This window comes from Alligator mississippiensis, chromosome 8 (assembly GCF_030867095.1).
Source record: "Alligator mississippiensis isolate rAllMis1 chromosome 8, rAllMis1, whole genome shotgun sequence".
NCBI lineage: Eukaryota > Metazoa > Chordata > Crocodylia > Alligatoridae > Alligator > Alligator mississippiensis.
In genome coordinates, this window is record NC_081831.1 from 2,321,560 (window position 1) to 2,343,992 (window position 22,433).

At 50.1% G+C, this 22,433-nt stretch overlaps 2 protein-coding genes across 5 annotated transcripts in view; one reads left to right on the forward strand and one right to left on the reverse strand.

The window, feature by feature from the left end:
- The window catches only part of RPL38 (ribosomal protein L38), a 548,453-nt gene that overhangs the window by 355,781 nt on the left and 170,239 nt on the right, over positions 1 to 22,433 (reverse strand). The window lies entirely within an intron of this gene.
- Positions 1 to 22,433, forward strand: part of SLC39A11 (solute carrier family 39 member 11) — a 213,338-nt gene that overhangs the window by 45,890 nt on the left and 145,015 nt on the right. For 2 of the 3 annotated variants that reach the window (XM_014601992.3, XM_019494416.2), the window contains exon 5: positions 11,625 to 11,769. In XM_014601992.3, coding sequence (XP_014457478.1) covers positions 11,625 to 11,769 — 145 coding nt within the window. The remainder of the gene's footprint in view (positions 1 to 11,624; positions 11,770 to 22,433) is intronic. The other variant, XM_014601993.3, reaches the window with a different exon arrangement.

A 22,433-nucleotide genomic window follows, 5' to 3' on the forward strand; every position in this document is an offset into this window, starting at 1 on the left:
ACTGCTGAGTCTGCTTGTGCGTGCTACCCTCCTGTGAGCCTTGAATTACTCATACGTATTGGTGCGGGAATGCATGTCAGCTCGATTAGCAGAGAGTGTGATCCACCTATTCCCTCGCTTGCAGAGAAAGGCCCTTACCTCGACATCTTCATGTCACAACCCAGGTGCCTTGCTTCTAAACCCGGACAGTTCCCTCCTCGTGGAAGTAGAGATAACTGGTCCAGCTGCTCCCTTGCCAGTCTTTCCACCTAAGAACCGGTGCGTGTGGCGGGGTGCAGACCAGGTCTGTCTGAACGGCCACGGTGGTAAGAAGTCACTTCCTTTTCAACTACTTCTCAAGCACCAGCTTAAAGCTATTCCTCTCTCCGGTGATTATGCTTCCAGAGGCAAGCGTCGCTGGCTTTGCTGCTAAAGGAACCAGGTCAAAGTTGCTTGTCTGAACACTTGTGAATAGTAGCAACTGCTCTCTTAGCATCAATGAGAAGCAGATTGCATCTGCAGCTATTGATTTGCTCCCTCCTGGCCAACCTTCCTGCTCTCCTGTATTAGGCTGATGCTGCGACCAGCACCAAGGTAGGGGATGTTATGTACTCCGACAACCAGCTCAGCAAGGACCCCTCGGAAACATCTGTCTGCTTGAAAACAGGAATGTGAAAAGTCGGTGCTGAGTTTTGCCACCCTGTAACTTCTGAACCCCTTGCTGAGTTGTAAGAATGATCTTTGCCAAGTCCTTTCACCTTCCTGGGTTGTGGCATCAAGTTGGATACCATGCCAATGGAGCTTGGTGTCTCACGGGGTTACAGCGCTGCTGCAGTATCCTGCAGAAGAAGCAATTCAACTCTCGGGAGGAGGAGGGAGTGAACTTTTCCCCATCAGGCGTGTGTTTGAAAGTGGAGCAAAGGGAGGACCGAAAGGCACTGGTCTGCATTCTTCTGGCATTGCTTTCTTCCCTGGTGCAGTGGAGCCTGTGTGAAGTAGTAAGGTTAGAGTGTCGTAGGTCCAGGAAACAAATGAGAGCCCCAAATTTTCTGTGATGCCTGTGTTTGGACCAACTGTATATTTGGAAGAGCTGTTTGGATGCCTTTTGAGTCTCAGATGTTGTACCTGAGGTCTGAGAAAGCCCTGCACATGGTCTCTAAATAGCAGAGAGACTCCTTGCAATGCAAGTAGTCTTCTTGCAGGGAGGCAATGGCAAGCTGTTCTTCTGGTGCTGGGAAACTCCCGAGTTCGACGTTCCTCTCCAGATGTGCGGATTCAGCTGTCATTATTGTAGCAGCTGAATAGTGCACAGTCTTTGAGGCATTTATGCTAAGAAACACCCCCAGGTGAGATCGGACAGGGCTGTTAATGGCGTTTGACAGCTGGGGAACTGCCAGAGGAAGAGACTAAGGACGTGTGTCACCGAGCAGGGACTCGAACCCAGATCTCTCAAGGCCCGAGTCAGCGTCATAACCACCGGACCATCCTTCTCGTACAGGCACGGACTCGGAGCCCCAAGGGATGCGTTGGCAAGCTCATTCCTTTATTGTGCATGGCTTCTGCTTGAGGATGGCTTTCACTTGGCTCTGTCTCTACACGTGGAAGCAAAGCTCTCTTCTTGTCACACTCTGTCCCTAGAGAAATGCCTCGGCATAAAGCAGCCTTTGTCAGGCAGCCGTGATGAACCGCGCTTAGGACTTACAAGTCTTCCTATGAAAAATGAGTCAGCTCCTCAGTGCCTGGCCTGTCACTCCCAGCCACATGGCTTTTTATTGTTTTGACACCCAAAACTTAATTCACTGATGGAGAAGCAGGCTTGCTTCATCAGCATCTTCCCCTTCCTTGGGTTTTCAAGCGGTCGCTGGTTGCATTGCTTGTTTAGAGCAAAATTAAATGACCTTTTAAAATGCCAAATGATTAATTGGGGCATTTAATAGTCTTCACAGTTCATTGGAACCAGTTTGGAGCGGAGCGTAGAGGAGACCTGCCAGAGTAATTAAAAGACACAAGCCGCGAGCCCCCGGGGAGCGCTTTTTTTCGGAGGGTGGCTCGTTGCTGCATCAGTCCAGGAGATGCAGCGTCCCCTCGCTCAGATGGTTGGTTTTTTGTTTTTTTTTAATATGACCCATCGTAATTATTGTGGAATTAGTTTCTCTTCTTTTTGGCCTTGTAATTGTCTGTCTAAATTATTGTCACAAATACAGTGTGTGGGAAGAGCGCGGGAGTTAATCTGCCTGGGACTGTAGTCTGTCAGGCCTAAGGAAATGTTATTAAAGCTTCTGATTTAGAGCTCTCTCTCCAGACTAGATGGGCTCTGTTTGTTCTGGGCTCCCTCTTCCCCATGCTTATATCATGCTGGGCTTGACACATGCCATCTTTCCTTCATTGCGCACGACTTCAAGCAGATCTGAGCAATCGAGCAACCATTTATTGCGTGCCGGGAAAACCAGCCTTCCCAGCATAGCAGTTGCCCGCTTCTGCTTGTCTGAGAAGGTGCGGATGGGAAGTTTTGGGGTGCACGGCAGCGTGGTGGTGTTGGAGCAGTGTTGACCTGCACGGCCCTGCTAACACCTGGCTTCAGGCTTCTGCACGCTTGCACAGGGATTGATGAGGTAGGTGACCGGTGTTGGGAGAGCCCCAGGTCATGCCAAGTAGTTTCTCCCCACTGTTCAAGCAGAAAGGGGAGGCTGCAGAGCACCTGCTCTACATGACACCCTTCACGCTGCAAAGTGGCTTTCCCTTGCACTTGCTAGAAATGGTAAGCCCCTAGGATTTGAGTCTGGCTTAGGTCTGAATCCAATGGTGCTGCCCCCTCGCATCACCCGATGGGAGACAGATTTGTTCTTCCAAGAGGTTTATAGCGGCACTTGGAGTCGCAAGGGAATTTGCAAGTGCCCCTGTGCCTCGAGGACACACGAGTTCCTCTGGGCAGTTTGTCTTGGGTACGTGTTGAGAGAGCTTCAAATACGGGACATGCAATGGTTGAGTTTTAAGCAAGGCTTCAACATAACCCCCTGCTCCCATTCTCCCAAAGTAAGGAGTTCCCCACAGTGTGTTGGGTCATTAGTGTGTGTGTGCATGCATGTGTCCCCTCCTGCACCCCCCTCATCAGCTTTATTCAGTACTGCTCCATGTGAGTGTGAAACCACAGAACAAGTGATTTCTCTTCCAAGGGTCTCGCAAAACCCACTGCGGATGTGTCTGGTGCTGCATTGCCCCTCCAGTGCCAGCTTGCTCCCCGCCAACGAAGGCCAGCAAGGACCAGTCGCAGGCTACTGCATGGCTGTGCTTGAGTGATGCATCTTGGAGAACTGCCTTGATTGTGCCTATTAACTCGCCTCCCTTGTTACGGGAGCACGTGCGTGGGCGAGCGTGACGGTGCTTACGGCATTTGCAGGTGCGCGCTGCTGCCGATCGCGATACACCTCTGCTGTGCTTGCATGGGGTGGGGCCGATTTGAAGCTGGCTTCAGGTCCCGTATCCCCAAAATTTCCTTCTGGGGCTTTGGCTGGTGTAAGTTAGCATAGCTCTATTAAAGCCAGCAGAGCTGTGCTGGTTTATACCAGCCAGGAGCCCATCATGGTGCCCCAGACATGCTGCCTTCCAGGACGTTCGCATGTGTTAGCAGGCCCTAAGGACAGGGGGTGTTTGCAGCTGGTCTGTGACTAGTGCACAGCCTGGGTTGGACTATCCTTATTGTTTTCTTCCTATTCAACCATTACCGGTGCTGGCCACTATTGCTCCTCCAGACATTTGCCGCAACAAAGCCACACACAGAGAGGTCCCTGTCCACATGAATGCCAACCCAGACCTCCCCATCCATAGAGATTTAAAGAACCTCCCAGCTTGCTGCTTGGTCTCCCAGAAAACATTGTGGACATGTGTACAAGCCCTTGGACACAGTGCAGCAGCTTGGAGGAAAGCCTGGGATGAAACCACCGTTCAGAATAAACATCTGATTTTTGACCCAACGATAAAGCCTCCTGATTTTGACCATCCGCAAAATAACATGGAAGGTCCTAAATCGGATCCGAACAGTGCACGGCTGCTGCAGTCGCTCGATGCACAGATGGTGCATTAGGAGTTTGCAGAACGAGACTGTGGCAACCCTGATCAAACTAGGGACCACAGAACAGCGCTCTGCCCGCTGTGCGGATTTGACGGTGACATTGCAGAGATGCGGTCCCTTTCCTCCAGAGCATCAGGCTGGTTAGCTAACCTCAAACTGGACTTATACTTCTTGCTCCAAGTCGGCTCTATGAAAGAAGAAGAAGTCCTCCTCCCCAAGATGAAAAATCTTGGGGAGCACCTTTTGGAGTGACCTGAGAGCGCATGGAAAGGGTTCAGGCCAGCTCCTCTCCTGCAACCTCCTTTTCCCCTAGCAGGGCGAGCTGCATGTTCCCCCGCACGTCGCAGGATGCAATTGTGGGGCTGTTCTGCCTCTTAGATGTGTTAGATGCTAGGCCAGCTTTCTCCTCCTTTCCACTTCCATACCACGTGCTGCTTTTCTCTGTGCTGCGAGCCCTTTGAGGACTGTGGCCCACTTCCTCCACTTGGCCATCGACGGGGTTTGTCTTTGGAGAACCAAGCACCGGGTCCCCCAGCCCGAGCGGAGCGGGTAGGAGTTGGGTTGACGTGGAGTATCTGGGGCGCTCTCGGAGATGCCTGGCAGCGCCAGGGGATGGCATCCTTTCCGGGGCTGTCGGGAAGAACGATGTTTCTTTCCCAGCCCCAGGGATCTATTAGAAGCAGCGTTTTTACTTGGGAGTGAAAGAAAAAGAGGCCTGCTTATGGGGATGTAATAACTTTTATTGGCTGCTCTCCCAGAGAAACTTGTCCCTTAGTGATCTAATTCACTGGAGGTCTCAGTAAATGTCTGGTTAAACCAATTTGTACCTCGCTCTGCAGAGTGATGCTTTTTTTCCTCTGAATAAAGGCCTGCATTTGTAGGATGAGCGGTTGCCAGTCTAGCCAGGAGCTTTGCTCAGCAAACCGGGTCAAACCTGCCTCCTGCTTGCGGCTCCCGAGCTGTTATTGTATAATCATAGAAATTAGGGTGGGAAGGGACCTCGGGAGGCCTAGATCGTGAGCTGCTAAAGCTGCCGACAGGCCCGGGGGTGGAGGGAAAGGGCGGAGAAGCTGCTCTTGAGAGGATGCTCAGGATGTGCAGTCCAGCAAGGTTGCATGAGGAGGTTGTGCTGACAGCACCTGAGGCGAGACACTTGAACCCCCCCCCTTAGCTGTCCGATTCACACGGGGGTTGTATGGTCCAGCGGGCAGGGACTGGATTGGGATTTGAGAGGCTAGCATCCTGTTCACTCTGCCACTGGTCTGCTTGGTGACCTCGATCACATCACTTTGTCTCTGCATGCTTCTGTTTCCTGCCGCATCCTTTCCCTCTGGGTTGAAAGCTCCTGGGGACAGGGGAGCTCTGGGTGTGCAGACTCTGCCCCGGGACTTCGCGGCTCTCACTGGAGGTCTGGAGTCACTGCCTTAATGCCTCGTAATAATGCAAACCCTGCATAGAAGTATAGAAAACTGGGGCTGGAAGGGACCTTTGGAGGTCCTCTAGCCACCCTTTCCCCCACCACCCCAAAAGGAGCCTGCAAAGCCATCCGGCTAGATTCGGGGCGGCTAGTTGCCAACCTTCTTGGGTGATGGCGCACAAAACGGGGTGTTGATCCTGATGGGGATGGATGGCAATGTGATGGGATCGGACAAGTAGGATTTGCTATGATGGGTGCATTGACCACTTATGGGGGAAGAGAGAAGCCAACGCAGGTTGCAGCTAGGGAAATTGTGGTGAGATATTACCAAAAACCTTCTCATGGGGAGGGTAGTAAAGCACTGGGACAGAGGTAAAGGCTCCCCAGAGGTGGTGGACTCTCCATCCTTGGAGGTTTTGAAGACCCAGCTCGACAAAGGATGATGTAGTTGGGGCTGGTCCTGCTTGGAGCGGGGCTTGGACTAGATGCGACCTCCTGACGTCCCTTCCAGGCCTCATCGTGCCGGGTGTGTGAGGGTTGGCCCTGAAACTTTTCAGACTAGGTGACACAAACACTTACCTGGGATGGTCTAGGGGTGGCTGGACTAGCTGACCTCCTGAGGACCCTGTTGGGCCTACTTCTCGGTGGGTCAGTGGTTCTTGCACCATCCAGACTGTGTTGCTAGGAAGGGAGTCCTGGGTTTTCTCCCAGGTAGGATGCTGCAGGACTGTTTTACGAGAGAGCTTGCTGGTGGCTCTTATGCCTGGGTAATAAAAGTAGCATCTGTTGCTACTTTCTGGGTAATAAAAGTGGCATTGGTTTATTGTGGCTGCGGCGGTGGCGGCTCTGTAAGCAGTGCCGATGGCATGGCACAGCACTAAATTCTGCGGGCGATGTTGTACGAGAGCCCGTATCGTAGCGCCTGCTTCCAGATGAGCTATTGGCTCCTCTGCCCTTGAAATCTCTTCTGGTTTCAACGTTTTGCTGGGACTCTCATGCACTCAAATAGCTTCCCTCCAGCCCAGCTCTACAGGTCTGCCTGTCCAAATCTCTCCTGTACCAGGCATTTTGAAGCGTACCAACCCCCGCGGTTATTTCACTTAACTCCAATTAGCAGAATGAGCTCATTAATATGGACCGAGTTTCCTCTTCCCTTCCTAATGCTTTTTTAACCCACTGACACATCTCAATTAAGGGGCCCACGCAGGGTGCAGATTGCAGTGACTCAGAGCAATTGCAGCGGGACAAAATTGGGCTCTTGGCTGAAGGTCACCAATATTTTTGAAACCGCCGAAGTTGCGCACGTGCGCCGGCAAGGTCGCGATGGCTCCCTCTTGGCAGCAAGCCTCTGAAATGTCTCCCAGTTGCCTTTATTGAGGTATAAAAAGACTCTTGGGTAGCGCACAGAAAAGCTGCTGATGGTGCTCAGCAGGGGTGGGCACAGGGACTAGCGGGACGAGGCTTTTTATCGTTGCCAACTTGGAGGCAAATGCATCTCGATTTCAGAAATACGTCACTTGCTTGACTCTGTCGACATACAGCGCTGCTGCAGAGACCACGAACGGGCGTCTTTTCTGCTTCATCCCCGTCTTTGGTTCACAGACTCTGACGTGTTCTGCCTTCGTTTCCTTCTCGCGCTGACGAGGTGCCATGAAGGGGCAACGGCCTTTCCGTGTTGAAGATTTGTCCGTGCCAAACGGCCTCAAAGCCTGTACTGTTGCTTGCATGATTTTTTATAATGTGAAGTTTATTAGGTAGACGGCAGATTTCTGCTCCGGGGGGCTAGCAACTTCCACGAGAGTCCCCACAAATGGTAAAAGAGGTGGGGAAAAGGGTCTGGGTGGCGATAACAAGGTTCCATCATAATTTGAGGTTGGTCACGAAGTTGTGGAAGCTGCAGTAGCCCGGTCCACCCAGTTCAAATCGTATTTCTTGACCTTTGCTGGTTGCAGCTGCCTGTGCTCATGCTGCTCCTGTTGGCATCCATCATGGGAGCCCTTACACAGATCTGCTGCAATGGGGCTGTTCGCTTTTACTTGGCTTTCAACTCTTTTTTTATTGGGGTGGGGGAAAGATTGATCGATTGATTGATAGGAGCTCTCCAGCAAAGCAAGCTATCCGCTTACCATTCCAGTGCCATCAATAGGAAGAAGAGAGCATCGTTCCCTCCATGTTTAGGGCTGTAAGATAGGATCTGGACAGGAGCTGTTGACTTGCTTCCTTTGAGAGCCACCAAGCAGGCTGCAGGGCACAACTGACGCTCGTTTTCTGTTTGCCTCTCGGTGCCATATACATCTAACGGGCTGTGATGTGTGTGCATGGACAAGAGGAAGGGTCCAACTCGTCCTGCAAGGCAGACTTGAGGGTATGACTGGCTGGCAAATGGGGTCCCCTACCACTGAGAAGTCTTTGACTTTCCAACATAGCCTTTACACCTGAAATGTATGGATGGGTGCAGTCGCAATGATACCAAGTCCTAAACCAGCCATTCAAACTGATCCAACTCCAAGGTGGTTATTCAGGGAGCAGCTCACAGGCTGGCCAGGATAGTCCATCACCACTGCGGCCAGCTTCACGGTGAAGCCAGGTGAAACAATCCTAGTGACAGACGTGATTAAAAACCAACTGGGGCTTGCATGGTCTGTAATCTGCTTCTCTCTGCAATGCCACCATTTGGACCTTGCATCACAGCTCTGGTCTGGTGGCTGTGGGGCTGCCGTGCTGCTCTCGGGGTGTCTTTGAAGCCAGGTGGCACTGGACTTTTCGTGCTGGTACAGGATGAAGCCAGAGCTGCGACTCCTCTGCTAAGTCACCGTTGCTTGGAGCAAAGAATTCAGGTTGTCGGTGCACTAAATAAAGCTGCAATTGTCCTCCATCCTCCTGACTTTGTTGGTTCTCGCCCCTAACATCTCATCGTTTTCCCTTGATTATCTCTTTGTGTCTGATTTTTCTTCTTTTTTTTTCTTTTCATAGCAACAGTTTTTGTGATTATGCAGCGCGCTCTCAAAAATGCACAGGACCTATTTTAGGCATGTGACATCCAGTACATGGAAAGCTCCAGGAAAAAAATGTATTAAAATAGCAGGGAAGGTAATGGCTTAGCTGAGTTAGCAAATGCCTCATGGCTTGGATTGCAATGCATCTCCTCTGCCAGCCTTTCTTTAGCTTTGCTGGTATGTGCTGCCTTGAGGCCCTGTTCCTGGCATTGGATCCTTGAGTCCACGCAAATCCAATTTCAGGGTCCTCTCTTGATGGTTTTTGGGTGTTTTTGCTCCGAATTTAGTCCCTCTTTTAACAAAACCAAGCAAACAGATAATGCTCTTGATATACCTGCTGTGCTACCTTCATCAACAGCGATTTCCTTACTTGAAAGATGGTTAAACCCATGAATGCCGAGCGTATAGCCAGTGTGGTACGGTTGCAAAACTAGCTCCATTTATCCTAGCTTCCTGCATTTCTGATTTTGGGTCCTTGTGCTTGAAGGGATCCTGCTCTCTTATGTGGACATGCTTTTCTGATTGATTGCATTAGTTATGGGGAGGACAGAGCAAGCTGCTTGCTCTCCAGGAGAATTCACTTGGATTTACTGACTGGGAAGTGCAGGACGCTGCATGCAGTTGGTTTCATTTTCTCTATGGAGAAAAACTGTTTCTCAAGTCATGGCACTCCTGAAATTTCCCATCCCATGCACCAGCCACCAAACTTTTGCAATGAACACTGCTTTTTCCAGTTCAGCCACTTGCTGCCCGTGGTGTGGGAGACTCTTCTCTGTTCCTCTGCGGTCAGAAGATCGGGACAGCTATGTGGTGTATCACTAAGAACGAAAACCCTTTCTCAAAGACGAGAGCTTCATCAATGCATGTCGTAATTGCTGGGTTAATGGAGGTGAAAGCACCCTGATTAAACTGCAGTAGAAAGAGGATAGCAAATATGTGATTAGTATTAATAACACCCGTCAGAATATATTATGCAAATAAAGGGAGAATAGATGATTTAGTTATTCATCTTTAACCTTTATTTCTTTTAAAGTGACCTTACCCGCCGGGTTTCTCATTACCAGCTCTGGTGGCTCAGCATATGTTTGCTTATTCTACAGCTTTCTCAATCCAGGAGCCTAAATCGGGTTGCAGCTCTCTCGTTGCTGGGATGCACAAATGCATCCCTGTGACTTTTAGCCCTTTGCCACCCCTTTTTTGCCTTTTTAGCCCTTGGCCACGTGCCACTCTTAAGCACTTGGCCATCAGTTTGTCTCTAGGCATAAACCCTCCTGGAGCACCCTGGCTGCTGGAAGAGAAGGGGCAGTTTTTCAGCGATACACCGATGACGGGAGGGGGCTGCATAACTCTGTCTAACAGTCCAGCCTTTCCTGATTTCCACCCCCTTGTTTTTAGAGGCAGCCTCTTAACTTTTTTTTTTTTTTTCCATCTTGAAACTTCCTTTGCACCAAACTTTTGCCATAAGCAGCAGGTGGGATTGAAGCAGGAGCCCGATGGAGCTGCTCGGTCTGCCGCACGGACCCGATTCCAGCCCGTTGGCGGGGCGTGCGGAGGGCAGCAGTGACATCTGGTGGCCTCTGGATTTCACCTCGGCTGCGAATCTCCCAGAGGCTCGTTGGCATGCCCCAAGCTCTTGGCGGAGGCGTCCCGTCCTGCTGCCTTCCAGCCTTGAGGCAGTAGCCCCCAATGAAACGTCGTACACGTTCTGACGTGCTGGGAGAGGCTGGTGCAAATTTGGCACTGTCCAGGATCTTGAGGGTGACCGGCTTGATCAAGGATGAGTGTCCTCTTGGGACGGAGTTATTGCTTCTGGTGCCCCAGTCCGGGGTCGCGTCCCCTTGTCCCAGGAGAGGTGCAAACAGTCATTCTGCTGATTTTTTTTGCATTTTTTTTTCAGGCCTCTGAGTACCTTGCAAGGCAAAGACAGACCCCCTATACCTGAAGAAGGGTGATAGCACCCGAAAGCTTGCAAAGGACTTTTTTCCAGTTGGTCTAATAAGATATCGCATCTACCCAAAAAGCCCTGACTTCAAAGGTAGTGTCACCCATGGGGGCTTCTCCCCTGGAAATGCTGCTCTCCTCTCCGTTGATTCCCAAGCAAATAGGTGCAAGTTTGCAATTTATTTCCCAGGACTGCTGACTTGGTCTGCATTGAAGAAGGTGTCTTTGTTGGTACCTGCCTAACCTCCACTTATGTCAGGATAGATGCACCTGTTGAACTTAAAGCCCATGCTTATATTCTCACGTCAGCTGGGACCTCGCATGGGGAGCTCCAAGCCGGCAAACTGAGAGCCTTAATGGACTTAGCTGGGGCTAGACAGTCTCTCATTAGTTTTTGCTTGCGTTTCCCATGTGCCTTGCAAGCATACGTGGTGGAAGGTGAGCTAGATTTGAACCCAGGTCCCCCCCTCCCTTTCCAGACCTCCACATTTTTAGGGGTTTTCCAGTGCTAACAGCAATAAACACCCTCTGCCAGCAAAATAAGGTGCTGTGCATCAGTTTTTGGAAAGCTGCTAGGGCTGGAATGGCTTTGCTTACTATCCTGCACTGCACTTGATTTGTGTGCGTGGTTTCCTCTAAAAATATCCCGCGCTTAGTGGGTTTGGCGGTTTCTATTAGAAACACTCCTCCTCTCTTTTAACCAAGCTAAATAAGCCAGGTTGCGTAGCGCGAGATGGTGGGATGTATTCGCTGGAGCACGGCGACACAGTTCACGTGTTCATGTTTCTAAAATCCGTGTTTCTAACCCTTTTCTCCTACCAGCTCCCTCGCTTTTGTACTGAGTTCAGCCAGTGCCGAAGCCACTGAAAATCGCGTTAGATTTGCGTAGGAAGGATGGAATAAAAATTCAGTTTCCTATAAGCTTAGCCAAAGCCTTAACCTAACGTGCGTCTTTGTGATTGTTTGAATGCTAAGCTCTGGGACGGGTGCATGGGTGGGTGGGTGGGTGTGTTTTTGGGGGGAATCCAAAAGACACTTTTTTTTTTTTTGTTGTTCTTTGCTTGAAATCAATTTTTTTTTTGCAAGAAATCAAATGCCAGCGCTGAAAACAGATGGGCTTTAAAAATGTACAGATTACAAAGCTGTCTGTGAGGATCAGGTAGAGAGACTGCTGAGAGAGGGAGAAAATCAAGCTCTTAAATGTCTCGCTGATTCATTTCAGGGTGTCAGCGGACCTCCCACCACGGCCTTGGCGGTGAGCTACGATGCGGGAGCGGTGAAAGAGAAGTATGACCGCGAGCCGACTCCTCGCCGGGACTATGAGAACGAGCTGTCCATCCGGATAGGTAGAACTGGGCTTCATTCAGGCAAGCATCCTGCCATATACCAGCAGCTGACTTAGACAAATTGTATTCAAATGGCGCACGGATCATAACGAACTCACTTGCAGTTTTAATCCGCTTTACCATTGCATCCCTGTCTGCTCACACCCTTTCCCCCCCGCCTCTCTCTCCCTGTCGTGCTGGGATTTGGCATCTAGCCCAAGAGTTATTGCTTCTGTTTCTCCTTCCGTTCTCAAAACAACTTGCCTGGCTTTTGCTGGGGGCGTGAGTTATTCATTATTAATGATTAGACATTTCATTCACCGGTGAAAATAGAATGAACTTAACCCTGCAGCAAAGCTCCTTCTCGGCTGGATGGGAGCGGGTGCTGGGGTCGCTTCTCCCTCTCGCCACGGTGAAACGTGAGCGTCCCGTTATCGTCCTGGTCGTGATTAGCGATCACATTTGTGATCCTTTATTTTGGGCCATAATAGCACTTGGAGCTGCTAAGGCCTGGACTGAAATATCCTGCTTGGGTTTATCTGCTTCTTTTTAACAGCTTTTAAAAGGCTCGCAGGAACTTTTTGTAAAGCCTGTTGAAGCTTCCCGGTTTTAGGGTTTGAGGGGGCCCCGTAACCGAAGCATAGTGGTGCCATCATATGAGGTGTAGGACTCAGAAGAACTTGAGTCTTCTAAGAGGATTCACAAAGGGTGACTTGGTGAATGGTTAGTGAATAATGGTTTCATTCGTCTTCTAGTTAAGGCGACCAGGAGAGCATCTGGAATGATAAACCCCAGCCCACCCCATGAAAGGGTATGAGAGTGATTAGGTGAGAAAGTGGTCCCTTCTTTGCACAGAGAATAGCATCAGCCTCTTGAATTGGGCTATGTTCTCATGTGCAATTGCATTTTTCCTAATACACGGTTTGACCCCAGAGTGTTTTTAACTCTTTTTAAAGTGTCAAGCTGGGGTTTTTAAAAGAGCCAAAGGGATTCAGGTGCCCAGAGCCCATGAATCTTACAGTGCCTAATGTCTCTAGGCTTCTTGAACAGGGCCAGTCTTGATCTCCAGTTTTAACCCCTTGCTCGGTAATGCAGTCTCTGCTCGTTTAGGCATTGAACCTGGGAGCTGTTTTATATCCTGGTCACAGCCGAATTTTGCAGTCTTAAAACAACAGGCATTTTTCATTAAATTGGCTGCTCAGTTTGTTGCGTGCATCTGCTCCTGGCTGTAAACAAGAACCATGCAAGTGGTTTTGAGAACGGAAACTTTCCATTCTGCTCTTTTAGTTTTTTCTCCCTGGGGAAATCTCTACAAAGGACTATGGCAAATGAAAACCTTTTTCTTGTCTTTGGGGATATTTTTCTTTTTTTTTTTTTCCCCTTGCTGGGATGAACTCACTATTTTCACAAGATGCAGTGTGGTTGCCAAAATGACTGATCACAAACGGAGATGGAGAGTACCATATTAATTAGCAGCTTTTCCCAAATGCATTCAGGGTTTATTAGCTGTGCTTGTGTGAAAATCCCGGGAGCACATAATGGGTATTTCCAAAATCTAAAGGGTACTTCTTGCTCTTCTGAATTTCAGTATTGCTCGCTGTTAAATCATTGTCCCTCACTTAAATTTAGAAGTAAAAAAAAAAAAAAAAATCCCCTTTAAAGGGACAAGCTTTGAAATGCACCAAAACAAAGAACTGAGAAATAAGCTTCTTGCCTTCGGAAACGGACTTGAAGGTGTAAGGCAGCAGCATTCAGCGGAGGAGCGGGATTGTGATATTGAGTTGACCGAAAAAATAGGCGCTTGTCAATCTTTCCAGTCCTTCATGGCCCCTGTTCTGCAAAGACTTCAGCATGTGCTTACCATCACTGCAAGATCGTGCCCCAAGTCTCTGGGTATTTGCACCTGGCTGATGGGAATATTGTCACTGCCCTCGTGAGCGATTGCATTGGAGGATTTACATCAAACCTTCACAAAAGGAGACTGGAAACCCAGGCCGCAGCTTGACCCGTTGCTAGAATAGGAGTTTGCACCCTGCTACACTTGGGCAGCTTTTGGACATTTGTTTTATTTCCCTTCTTGTGTTGTCTTGGCTCCTTTCATGGCCCTGGGTTTCCATGCTGTTCTCTCTGGCTGAAAGTGGCTGGATGAGTGAGGGGCGTTCTGGACTGACCACTAGGAAACCCCATAGAAATGGTGAGGACCGGGTTTCTTTCTTCCCTACCCGATGCATTGCATATCACCTTCCTCCTCCAGCTGTCACTGCCCTTTGCCTCCACTCCTGGGTGTTAGCTGAAGCAACTCTGCAAACCGGCTTTAAAAGCAGCCATAAAGTCTCCTGGAACTGCTCTGGCATAGAGACACCGCTCTGCTCCCAGACGTGGCTGCTTTTAAAATATGCCTCCTTCTTTCCATCTATGCAGCGTGTTAAGCAGACACATTCAAAGCAAACTGCAATGATGTGTGTCTGTCTAGACTGGGGGATCGCGTGTGTGCTGGGAGCTATGTGCGCCGCGTTCATAACTGCCAGCCAGCTATTACTGTCCAGGCCATCTCCATCTGGGCCTGCTGTAATTGCCCCCGCCTTACCCCCAGGCATGTAGCAACTGCCCACATTTGCATTTCATCTGCCTTTGCAGGCATGAAATGCTCTCCCCAAAAGGGTGCAATTCGTTGCTTGCCCAGTGACTTTGCATCACTTCCATCTTGCTTGAGCCCTCTGCATTTCACTCATAGCAATTCTTCTTTGGCCAGGAGCAGGGACAGGTCCTGGCAAGTATACACTGAAACCCATTGAGTCGTCCCCCAGCCGGTTCAGCTCCTCTTTCCGCTGCTCGTTGGCTGCTGTAATCTCCACTGGCCAGGCTTGCTGCTTCAGACCATGCAACGGAGGAGTCTGGGGAAAATCCTGGCCTTGGTTTATTAGTCTGATATTTGGTACGTGAACCCTCTCTTAGAGTTGCTTGCTGGAGACAGCTTTCTGTTCCTGGTACCCAGCAGGGAGGTCCCCGTCCCTGTCTGAAATCATGAGAGCATAAAGTAGCCATCGGAGCATCCTGGGCAGTAGTGATGTCTGTGTTCCTGGTGAACATTGAATAATGAACTTGAGTTCACAATGTTTTGTTTGATTTTAATTTTCCCTTTGGTCTCTCTGGGGCATTTGGATTCAGCCCGGGTCTCCTTGCTTCCTATTCAGAGCAGGGGCCAGGGCCCAATGGCTTCAGAGATCACATTTTGCAAACTTCCAGCCTCTGACTACGTTCACCCCAGTGCCCCATTACGCTGGTCCTGAAACCACCTGTCTCCAGCTTTTCCCACTGGCCCAATTCATCTATGGTCATTTTTTTTTCTTTCCAGCATCTCTGCTTTTTGGATCAAGCTTTCCTTCATCTTGGTTTTTGCCTTCAAAGCAACTTGATTATTTTTTTCCTGAGCTGTCAGACTCCTTTAGGTTTTAATGCCGGTTATAAAATTTTATGACATCCCAGATGGTTGCAGTGAGTACTTTTAGACCACAATAAAACTGCTAGGATATCTTCCAATTGCAGACGCTGTTCAGGTATGATCCTGCCTTGCTTTCCTGACCTTTTTTCTCGTATACGAAGATCCAAGGCAGTGCTTGGGTACAGCGTCTCCTATATTTTGCTGGCCCTGGGAACAGCTCGGAAGACTATACTGATTATTCATGTTAGGCACTCAAGTCCCTTCAGCCTGCAGTGCTGGATAAGGACATGTAGAATGTGCCCCATTGATTTGTAAATCCACCCAGGAACTGCCCTTCAATTTGGGGGTCTCTGCAATGCCGGCCAAGCTTCTTGACATCAGGGCTGGGGAGCATCCCTTGCATTGGCTCTGCATTTTCTGGATATCCACATGTGTGGAGACTGGATGTTGGTTCCTTTAAATCCATGACAGCTTTGGTCTGACTTAGGTTTCCACGAGGGCTTGTAGGTAATTGCGTCTGAAACCCAGAGCTGTGAATCACAGTTATAGAAACTATATATTTAACAAGTTCCCTGCAGCTCTCCAGCGCTGAACGATTCAAGTTGTTCTAATTGAGGCCGTGAGAGGAGGTAGGAGCATGAGACATCTCAAGCCAGGCCCTTCTCCCCTCTCTTTAATTATCCCTGCTGCAATCTTGGAGATTAGACTGTTCCCAGTGTTAAATGAAATGTTTTCTGGCAGTGCCTAGCCAAAGGGTCCTTCTGCCAAAGTGCCCGAGGTTCCCGAAATGTCAGGTTTCGAATGCAATGTCAGCACTTGGAGCTTCAGGTCTTCTGCCGCCTCCGAAGGCAGCCGTCAGCTCCGGGGAGCGTGAATCAGCACGGACCGGGCTGCATCCTCGACTTGATGAATTCAGAGCTGCCGATGCAGGCTGAACTGGCTGCTAGAGCTGGAGCCCCCTTCCCATACCCGCGCCATCACAGACGACTCCTCTAGGACCTCACCAAGCTGGGACAGCGGACAAGCAGCTAAGCCAGGACCTGGAAACGTGATGCAGCTGCCAGCGGGATGCACCAGGACGATGATTCCTTGTTCTTAGCCCTCGGGTGGCCTGAAATGCAACACGGCGAGTCCTGCGGGACCAGCCGGGGAAAGCGGTTCCCTTCATTCCCCCTCCCCAGGCAACGCGGCCCCCAGGCCCAACCTGCACGGCGGGCTGTCGCCGTCTGCTCTCCTTGCGAGGCACACGCGGCTATTGAGTCAGTGACCGTAAGGGGAGCGAGAATTAATATTAATCGCTCTGTTTATTCTTCTCGAAGTTGAGTTGGGAAGCGGCCACGGTGACGTTCCTGCTTAGACCCCAAATAACGAGATTCACGTGGGGACAGTAATTGGGAATATCCCAGCGTGCCGGCATAGTGCGTTGGAGAGGCAGTTTCATTAAATGGTATTAATGAAGCTCAGGCCTTGAGGGCTGCAGGAGCAAATTGTGCTGCCTATAATTTGTGTGCATTTCCTTTTTTTAAATTAAAATAGCAAAAATAACCACTGCCAAGCCACACAGTGCCTTTTCCTCTGGGGATTTCAAGGCATTTCCCAATCAGAGGAGCTGTGGCACATAGCGGTGAAGTGACTTGCCCAGGGTCTGATAGCAGCTAAGTGGCAGGGCCGGGATTAGAGCTCGGGATCCTGTGCTGTGATATAGGGGACCGTCACCTCGACATGGTGTTTTTGGGGATCTTGCTTGATCCTCCCTTTTTGCAGGAAGTGGAGCTGCTAGCTCGCCTCTATCTAAGTGTCTTCCTTTGTTCGGCGGGTGCAGTTTGGGTCTTCTTGCTCCCCGCTTTGAACAAAAGAGCGGTACAATAGACGGCGCAGGAAAGGAGCCTTACCTTGCGGGTGCCTCGTAGCAGCACGCCATTAAAGAACCTGCAAGTAGCATCCCAATGAAAGAGAGGAAAAGAAAGGGGAGGGAAAGGAACCAGTGCAATAACAGAGGTCAGAGATAAAGGGAAACAGCCCCTCTAGAGACCAATTTGGAGAGGACGTGAGCTGAATTCTGGGATGCATATTTATGCCCTAAGCAGCTGCAGAGCTATAATTTGCAGGGAGCCGACATCTCTGTTATGTTATCTGGCTGGGTTGTTGTCAGCTGGAAATTCACCCCCTTCCCCCATCATGTCTGAAATCCTCCTGCGTTCGCCTCCGGAGAAGCAAGCCAAGGTGCAGCAGACTCAGGTCTTCAGAAGGGAGCTTTTTTCCCTTTGAATCAGTGGAGCTGGTCGGGCAGCCCTATTTCTACATTTTTAATTTTCTGAAGCACTTAGCAGTATCCTAGCATTTCAGAGCCGTTCTGGTTCTCGGGAACAGTGCACCTGTAGTGGGTTAATGGACTTCATCCATTCTTGGAGGCTAGGATAAAATGCAGCCTCCTTATACAATGGTCCTCTCGAGTGGTCTCTCTCCTCTCGGTTCTTTTCTAGCAGCGCTTTGGCGTGACCTCATGTCCTTCCGACTGGAGTCCTGATTTCCTCCCGAAAGGAAAATTGCTGTGATTAATTGCATTATCTCCAGCTAAACAAATCCTTGCTAAAGGTGATGAATGCATTAGACTTGGACAGTAAACTGAGCAGGTCTGATCTGCCTCTGCATCTGTGCAAAGGCCAGCTGAACCCGTCCCAGAGATCTCCAGGCTTTAAAATGGTCAGCTGTCGGGGTGACCCTGCAAAAACAAACCCGCCGGGTGCTTTCTCTGCTGCTCCTCGTGATGTTGAAGCGGAAGGCACAACTTCTCGTCGTAACGTCCTCCCGGCTGCATCTGGTCCCCCCCTTCTGTGGCTCTGTAGATGCATCCTCTGTTTCTGGCCCTATTCTGCAGTGTGCCATATGCAGCTTTACCTGTGGGGTGCCAGGGCATCATCAACAGTGTTAATAAAGCTGAGGCTGCTAATGTGAACTGTGGCATAAGGAAGTGTCATTGCTGCGGGGCCTCATTAACACTGGGGCATTTAAATCAGTTTTGTATTCCAATGTGAGAGATTTGGGGATCTGGAAGGGGCAGAATGACCTGTTAGCTGCTCCAGGAGCTGTTATAGCGCCTTCCAGGTGGTGGGACAAGCTGATCTTCTCCTTGAATTAACAGCTACCTGCATTAGAAGCAGATACATGGCACCTTTAAAATTTTTCCTGGGATAAATCTACTCTGTATTATAGTAGATGATACCGGCATTGGTCTGTACAGTGTGTCTGCTCCTTGTCCATACCGGTGTAAGGGTGGCTTATGTTGGTGTGAATAGGTTGTGTACCAGGCCTGGTATTGTGTACTCCTAGCCCAGCAGGGATGGACACCTGTAGTAAAGTTAAACCTCTGTCTACATCTGGTGTGGACACACAGGTATGTCTACACAGCCCAAGCTGGCTCTGGAGGTGGAAGCAGCATTGGCAGGTGGAGGAGGAAGGCAGAGCTGGATAAACCAAGCAGCCAGAGCAGTGCACTGCCATGTCTCTGTGCTGGTCTCGGGACCTACGCGAGCATCAGCTGGACTGTGCTGTATAGAAACCCAAGCTTGCTCAGACCTAACACGGGGATCTCCACGTGATGCTCTGGGTAGGTGTATCCTGTCATCCGCCTTAGCATGGGCCAAGCCGATGACGGGAAGAAACCAGTTCAGCAAAGATGCATAAAGGCGGCAGAGGGTTTGACCAGGAGCCACGATAACAGCGAGTTGAGGATGCCTGCCATTAAAAGCATGGCTGGAAGGCCCCATTTGTGACTGTCAGCTTTGCCTGCCCCTTTGCTCTTCATTTTTCTCAAGCCAATGTGGCTAGCACTTGGCAGCTGCTCTTTGGCTTCTCCCCGGACCGGGGTGTGAATGATGAGGGTAGCGGTCTCATTTGGGAGGCATCGAGCCGTGCCGTGAGCTCTGCTGGAAGGCCTGGCCGTGATTTGTGCAGCTGCAGGCAGAGATGTCTTCCTTCGAGCACCTGCCAGGTTGGGTTTTTGCAGGAAGCCAGAGCCCTTAGGGCAGCACCGTGGTTTGCAGGGCTGATCACCACGTGGTTGCCAGCGGGTCCCAGTTTTGCTTGCTTTCCACTTCTGGGTGCTGCGGGCTAGTGGAGTCTGGCCCGGGGAGGGGGAGTGTGGAGATGGAGCAGCTTTGGGGACTGGTGCCGTCTCTCTCTCCTGTGTTTGTACAGGGCCTGGCACCCTGCGGTCCTGTTGCAGGACTAGTCTGCTACCGCAAGGCAACCAGTCAGTGGACATCTGGTATGTCGAATCCCCTGAGCACTGAGATCGGGAGCATCAACTCTGGTCCCAGCAGGTGCAGCTGAGAAATGGTGCCCCGATGTTTTATGCAGATCAGCTGCTGGCCCAGCATCTCCATCTTCCCCATCCCCTTCCTCTTTATCATTGCCCCAGCTGATCTCTGGGGAGAGGACCTCGAGGGTCCATAACAAATCTTGCATGAAACACAGGCGTCCCTTTGCGGTGGAGTCCGGACCCTGTCCGCCCCGCTCCCTAGTCTAGCACTTACCCTTCAAACGCACCGTCACCCCTGTTCCCTCCATTGGCCTCGCGTGTTGCCATCTTTCTTGGGTTACTTTTTCTTTGTTTCTCTCAATTTTTTGTTTTCCATCTAGCTGGTCTTCCCATCAGCGTGCGCTTCTTTGCCGTCTGTCTCACCGGGCCTTGGGTTGCACTGAGATGGGCGATGCCTCCAGGAAGGCAGGGCCGGGCACCCACCGGGTGTTTAGTGACCGCGGTTCCTGTCTCTGTTCCAGTCCCAGTGTCTTGGCTGCTTTTGTTTTAATGTCAGTCTGTCTCCTGGGGAATTGGAAGAAAGTTCCTGGAAGAAAATGACTCGTGCCTGAAATGGTTTGATTAGAGGCTTGCAAAAGCTCTCCATGCAAGTTCTTCCCTCGTTCCTTGCTTTACATGAATGTGAGATGATAGCGTGTGGGGGAAATGATTAGAATTACCTTTTTTCTGCAATGAAAACTCATTTGATTCACTGTATTCATTTTCAATAGGGACCTGGCATATTCATTTGAAATATTAACTGGCTTTTCCATGCATAATGCACAGGCTGCTTCTGCAAAACGTACTGTTTACCAGGTCTTTTTGTTGGGTTTTCTTTTTTAACTAGCTCTGTCCTATTCATAACGATGTTGACACGTTCGCACCACCTTGGGTATTTTACTGAGCTTTCAAAACAGGCACTTAAAGCACACTTTGATTCACTTTGGATTTTAATAGCCAGCCTCAAAGAGGAGTGCCTCTGGTTATTTAGGCATTGACTAGGAACTGGTTACCAGAGGTGTTTTAAATCCATCCAGGTGGATTGGCTATTTTAAAAAAATAATTTCTACCTGATAATTTCTGTGTCAGGAAAAAAAATGACATGGGGACAAGGGACTTGCAGAGCTTGGCTGGCTACTCGATTCCAGTCCTCTGCCTTCACGGGCACCCAAATCCCATAATCCCTTTCATAATGTGATCAAGCAGCACTGCTCGTCTTTGCCTGCACCTTGAATCCTTTGATGGTTAGACACCTCCTCGGGATTTCCAGCCTGCGTTTATCCATGGGGTTTTATAGCTCTTATAACAGTTTGTTCTTGTGCCAGTGTTGTTCTTGGGCTTAGAGAGCTCTTCTCCCTCTCTTATTCAGTCGATGATCTTTTTGAGTTCCTAGGTGCTGTTTACACTAGGGGAAATTCAGCTTGGTTGCACCTGTGTCAATCTGGATGAATGCACTTGCTGCGGATTTGTGCCGTTAAGAGATCTCCGGTCCATGTAGTGGGATCTTTAGGTCAAGTTTAAAGCTGCGTCCTACTCGGAGATGGTTCTGCACCTTCTGCACCATCGGCATTGCCCTTCTCCGCTCACTGCAAAGTGATTTTTGCAGATAGCATCTTTGCTTAGTTTGGATAGCATCCTCCACTCTGCATTACGCTCCCCTCCAGACCCTGCTTCCACACAGGCTGTTTGATTTATTTGGATAGGCAGCGAGGGAGCAAAAGCCACGGCCCAGTGCCACAATGACTTCAGAGCTAATGGCGTTTCGAAGTTTCCCCTGGGATAGTGCCAGGTTTTTAAAGCATTCGTCTCTGAGGGCGAGGTATTTGGCCGGGAACAGGAGGTGCTGCATTGTTCGCCACGCTGGACCTTTGAGGAATGACTCTCTTCGAAACGAGGCAGGGACAAATCTGGTGGCTTTGTGCTTCATTGGCATTTTCAGTACAGCCGTGTCCAGAGCTTTGCCTCTGCTATTACTGAGCGCGGACAGGTGCTTTATTTGCCCGTGGTCTTCACTCTGCTGCGTCTATCTAAACTCATTTCCTTGAAGGCCGCTTGGACCGGGAAAGGTGCTGTGTAGCTATCAAATAAACAAACCAATAAGCAACTCCATGCCTTCCTGTCTTTCTATATTACATCCGTGCTTGTGAAATCTGCTCTTGGCATCTTTTAATATCGCATCATGCTGTTCCACGCAAGAACTGCTTTTCATGCCTTTCCGCTAGCACGTCCTCCTCTTCGCGGCTTCATCCGCAGCTCTTCAGGATGAAATGCACCCCGGGGAGGTGCGGGGGTCTCAGCTCAGCAAGGATCTTTCCCGTTTGCTGAACTCCGTCTGGGTTACAGGTGCTCACGCAGAACAGCAGTATGTTTGCATCGGGCCTTTTGCGAACAGTAACGTGATGCGTGTGTACACACTGGGTTTCATAGCAAAAAGGCATGAATTTCACCTTTCCCTGGGATGCAATGTGACGGCTAACACCAAAGTGAACTTCTCTCTTCTCTCTCTCTTTCATACCACATTTTAGGATTTAGTAAGCTTTGAATAGGCAGTGCAGGATGAGGTATGCCCTGCTAGACACCACCTCCCATGTGCACCCCACACTCGGGAGGTCTCGGTGCTGCCACCCGGGAAGCGGAAAAGCTCGGAGGGTTTTCTACGTAGCGCTGTTTTCTCTCTGTTGCAACCGAGACTGCCCTGGCTTTAACCGCACGATGACATTGCTTTAGATCTCCTTCAGTTTGTTTTAGGATTTAGTTGCGCGTCGCCTCCATCTGTGCAGCCCCGGCTGTCGGCACGTCGAAAGGACTGAGGCGAGACCGTGAACCCTGCAGGGCTCCTCGGCATGAAGCCAATGCAGTGACTTAGCAAAACTCTTTCCCCTGCCCTGTGCTCTTGCCCACTAACATTTCACAGCAGAGTGAAGCAAAGGCAGCCCCAGCTTGGGCTGATTTTTGGGGGGTATT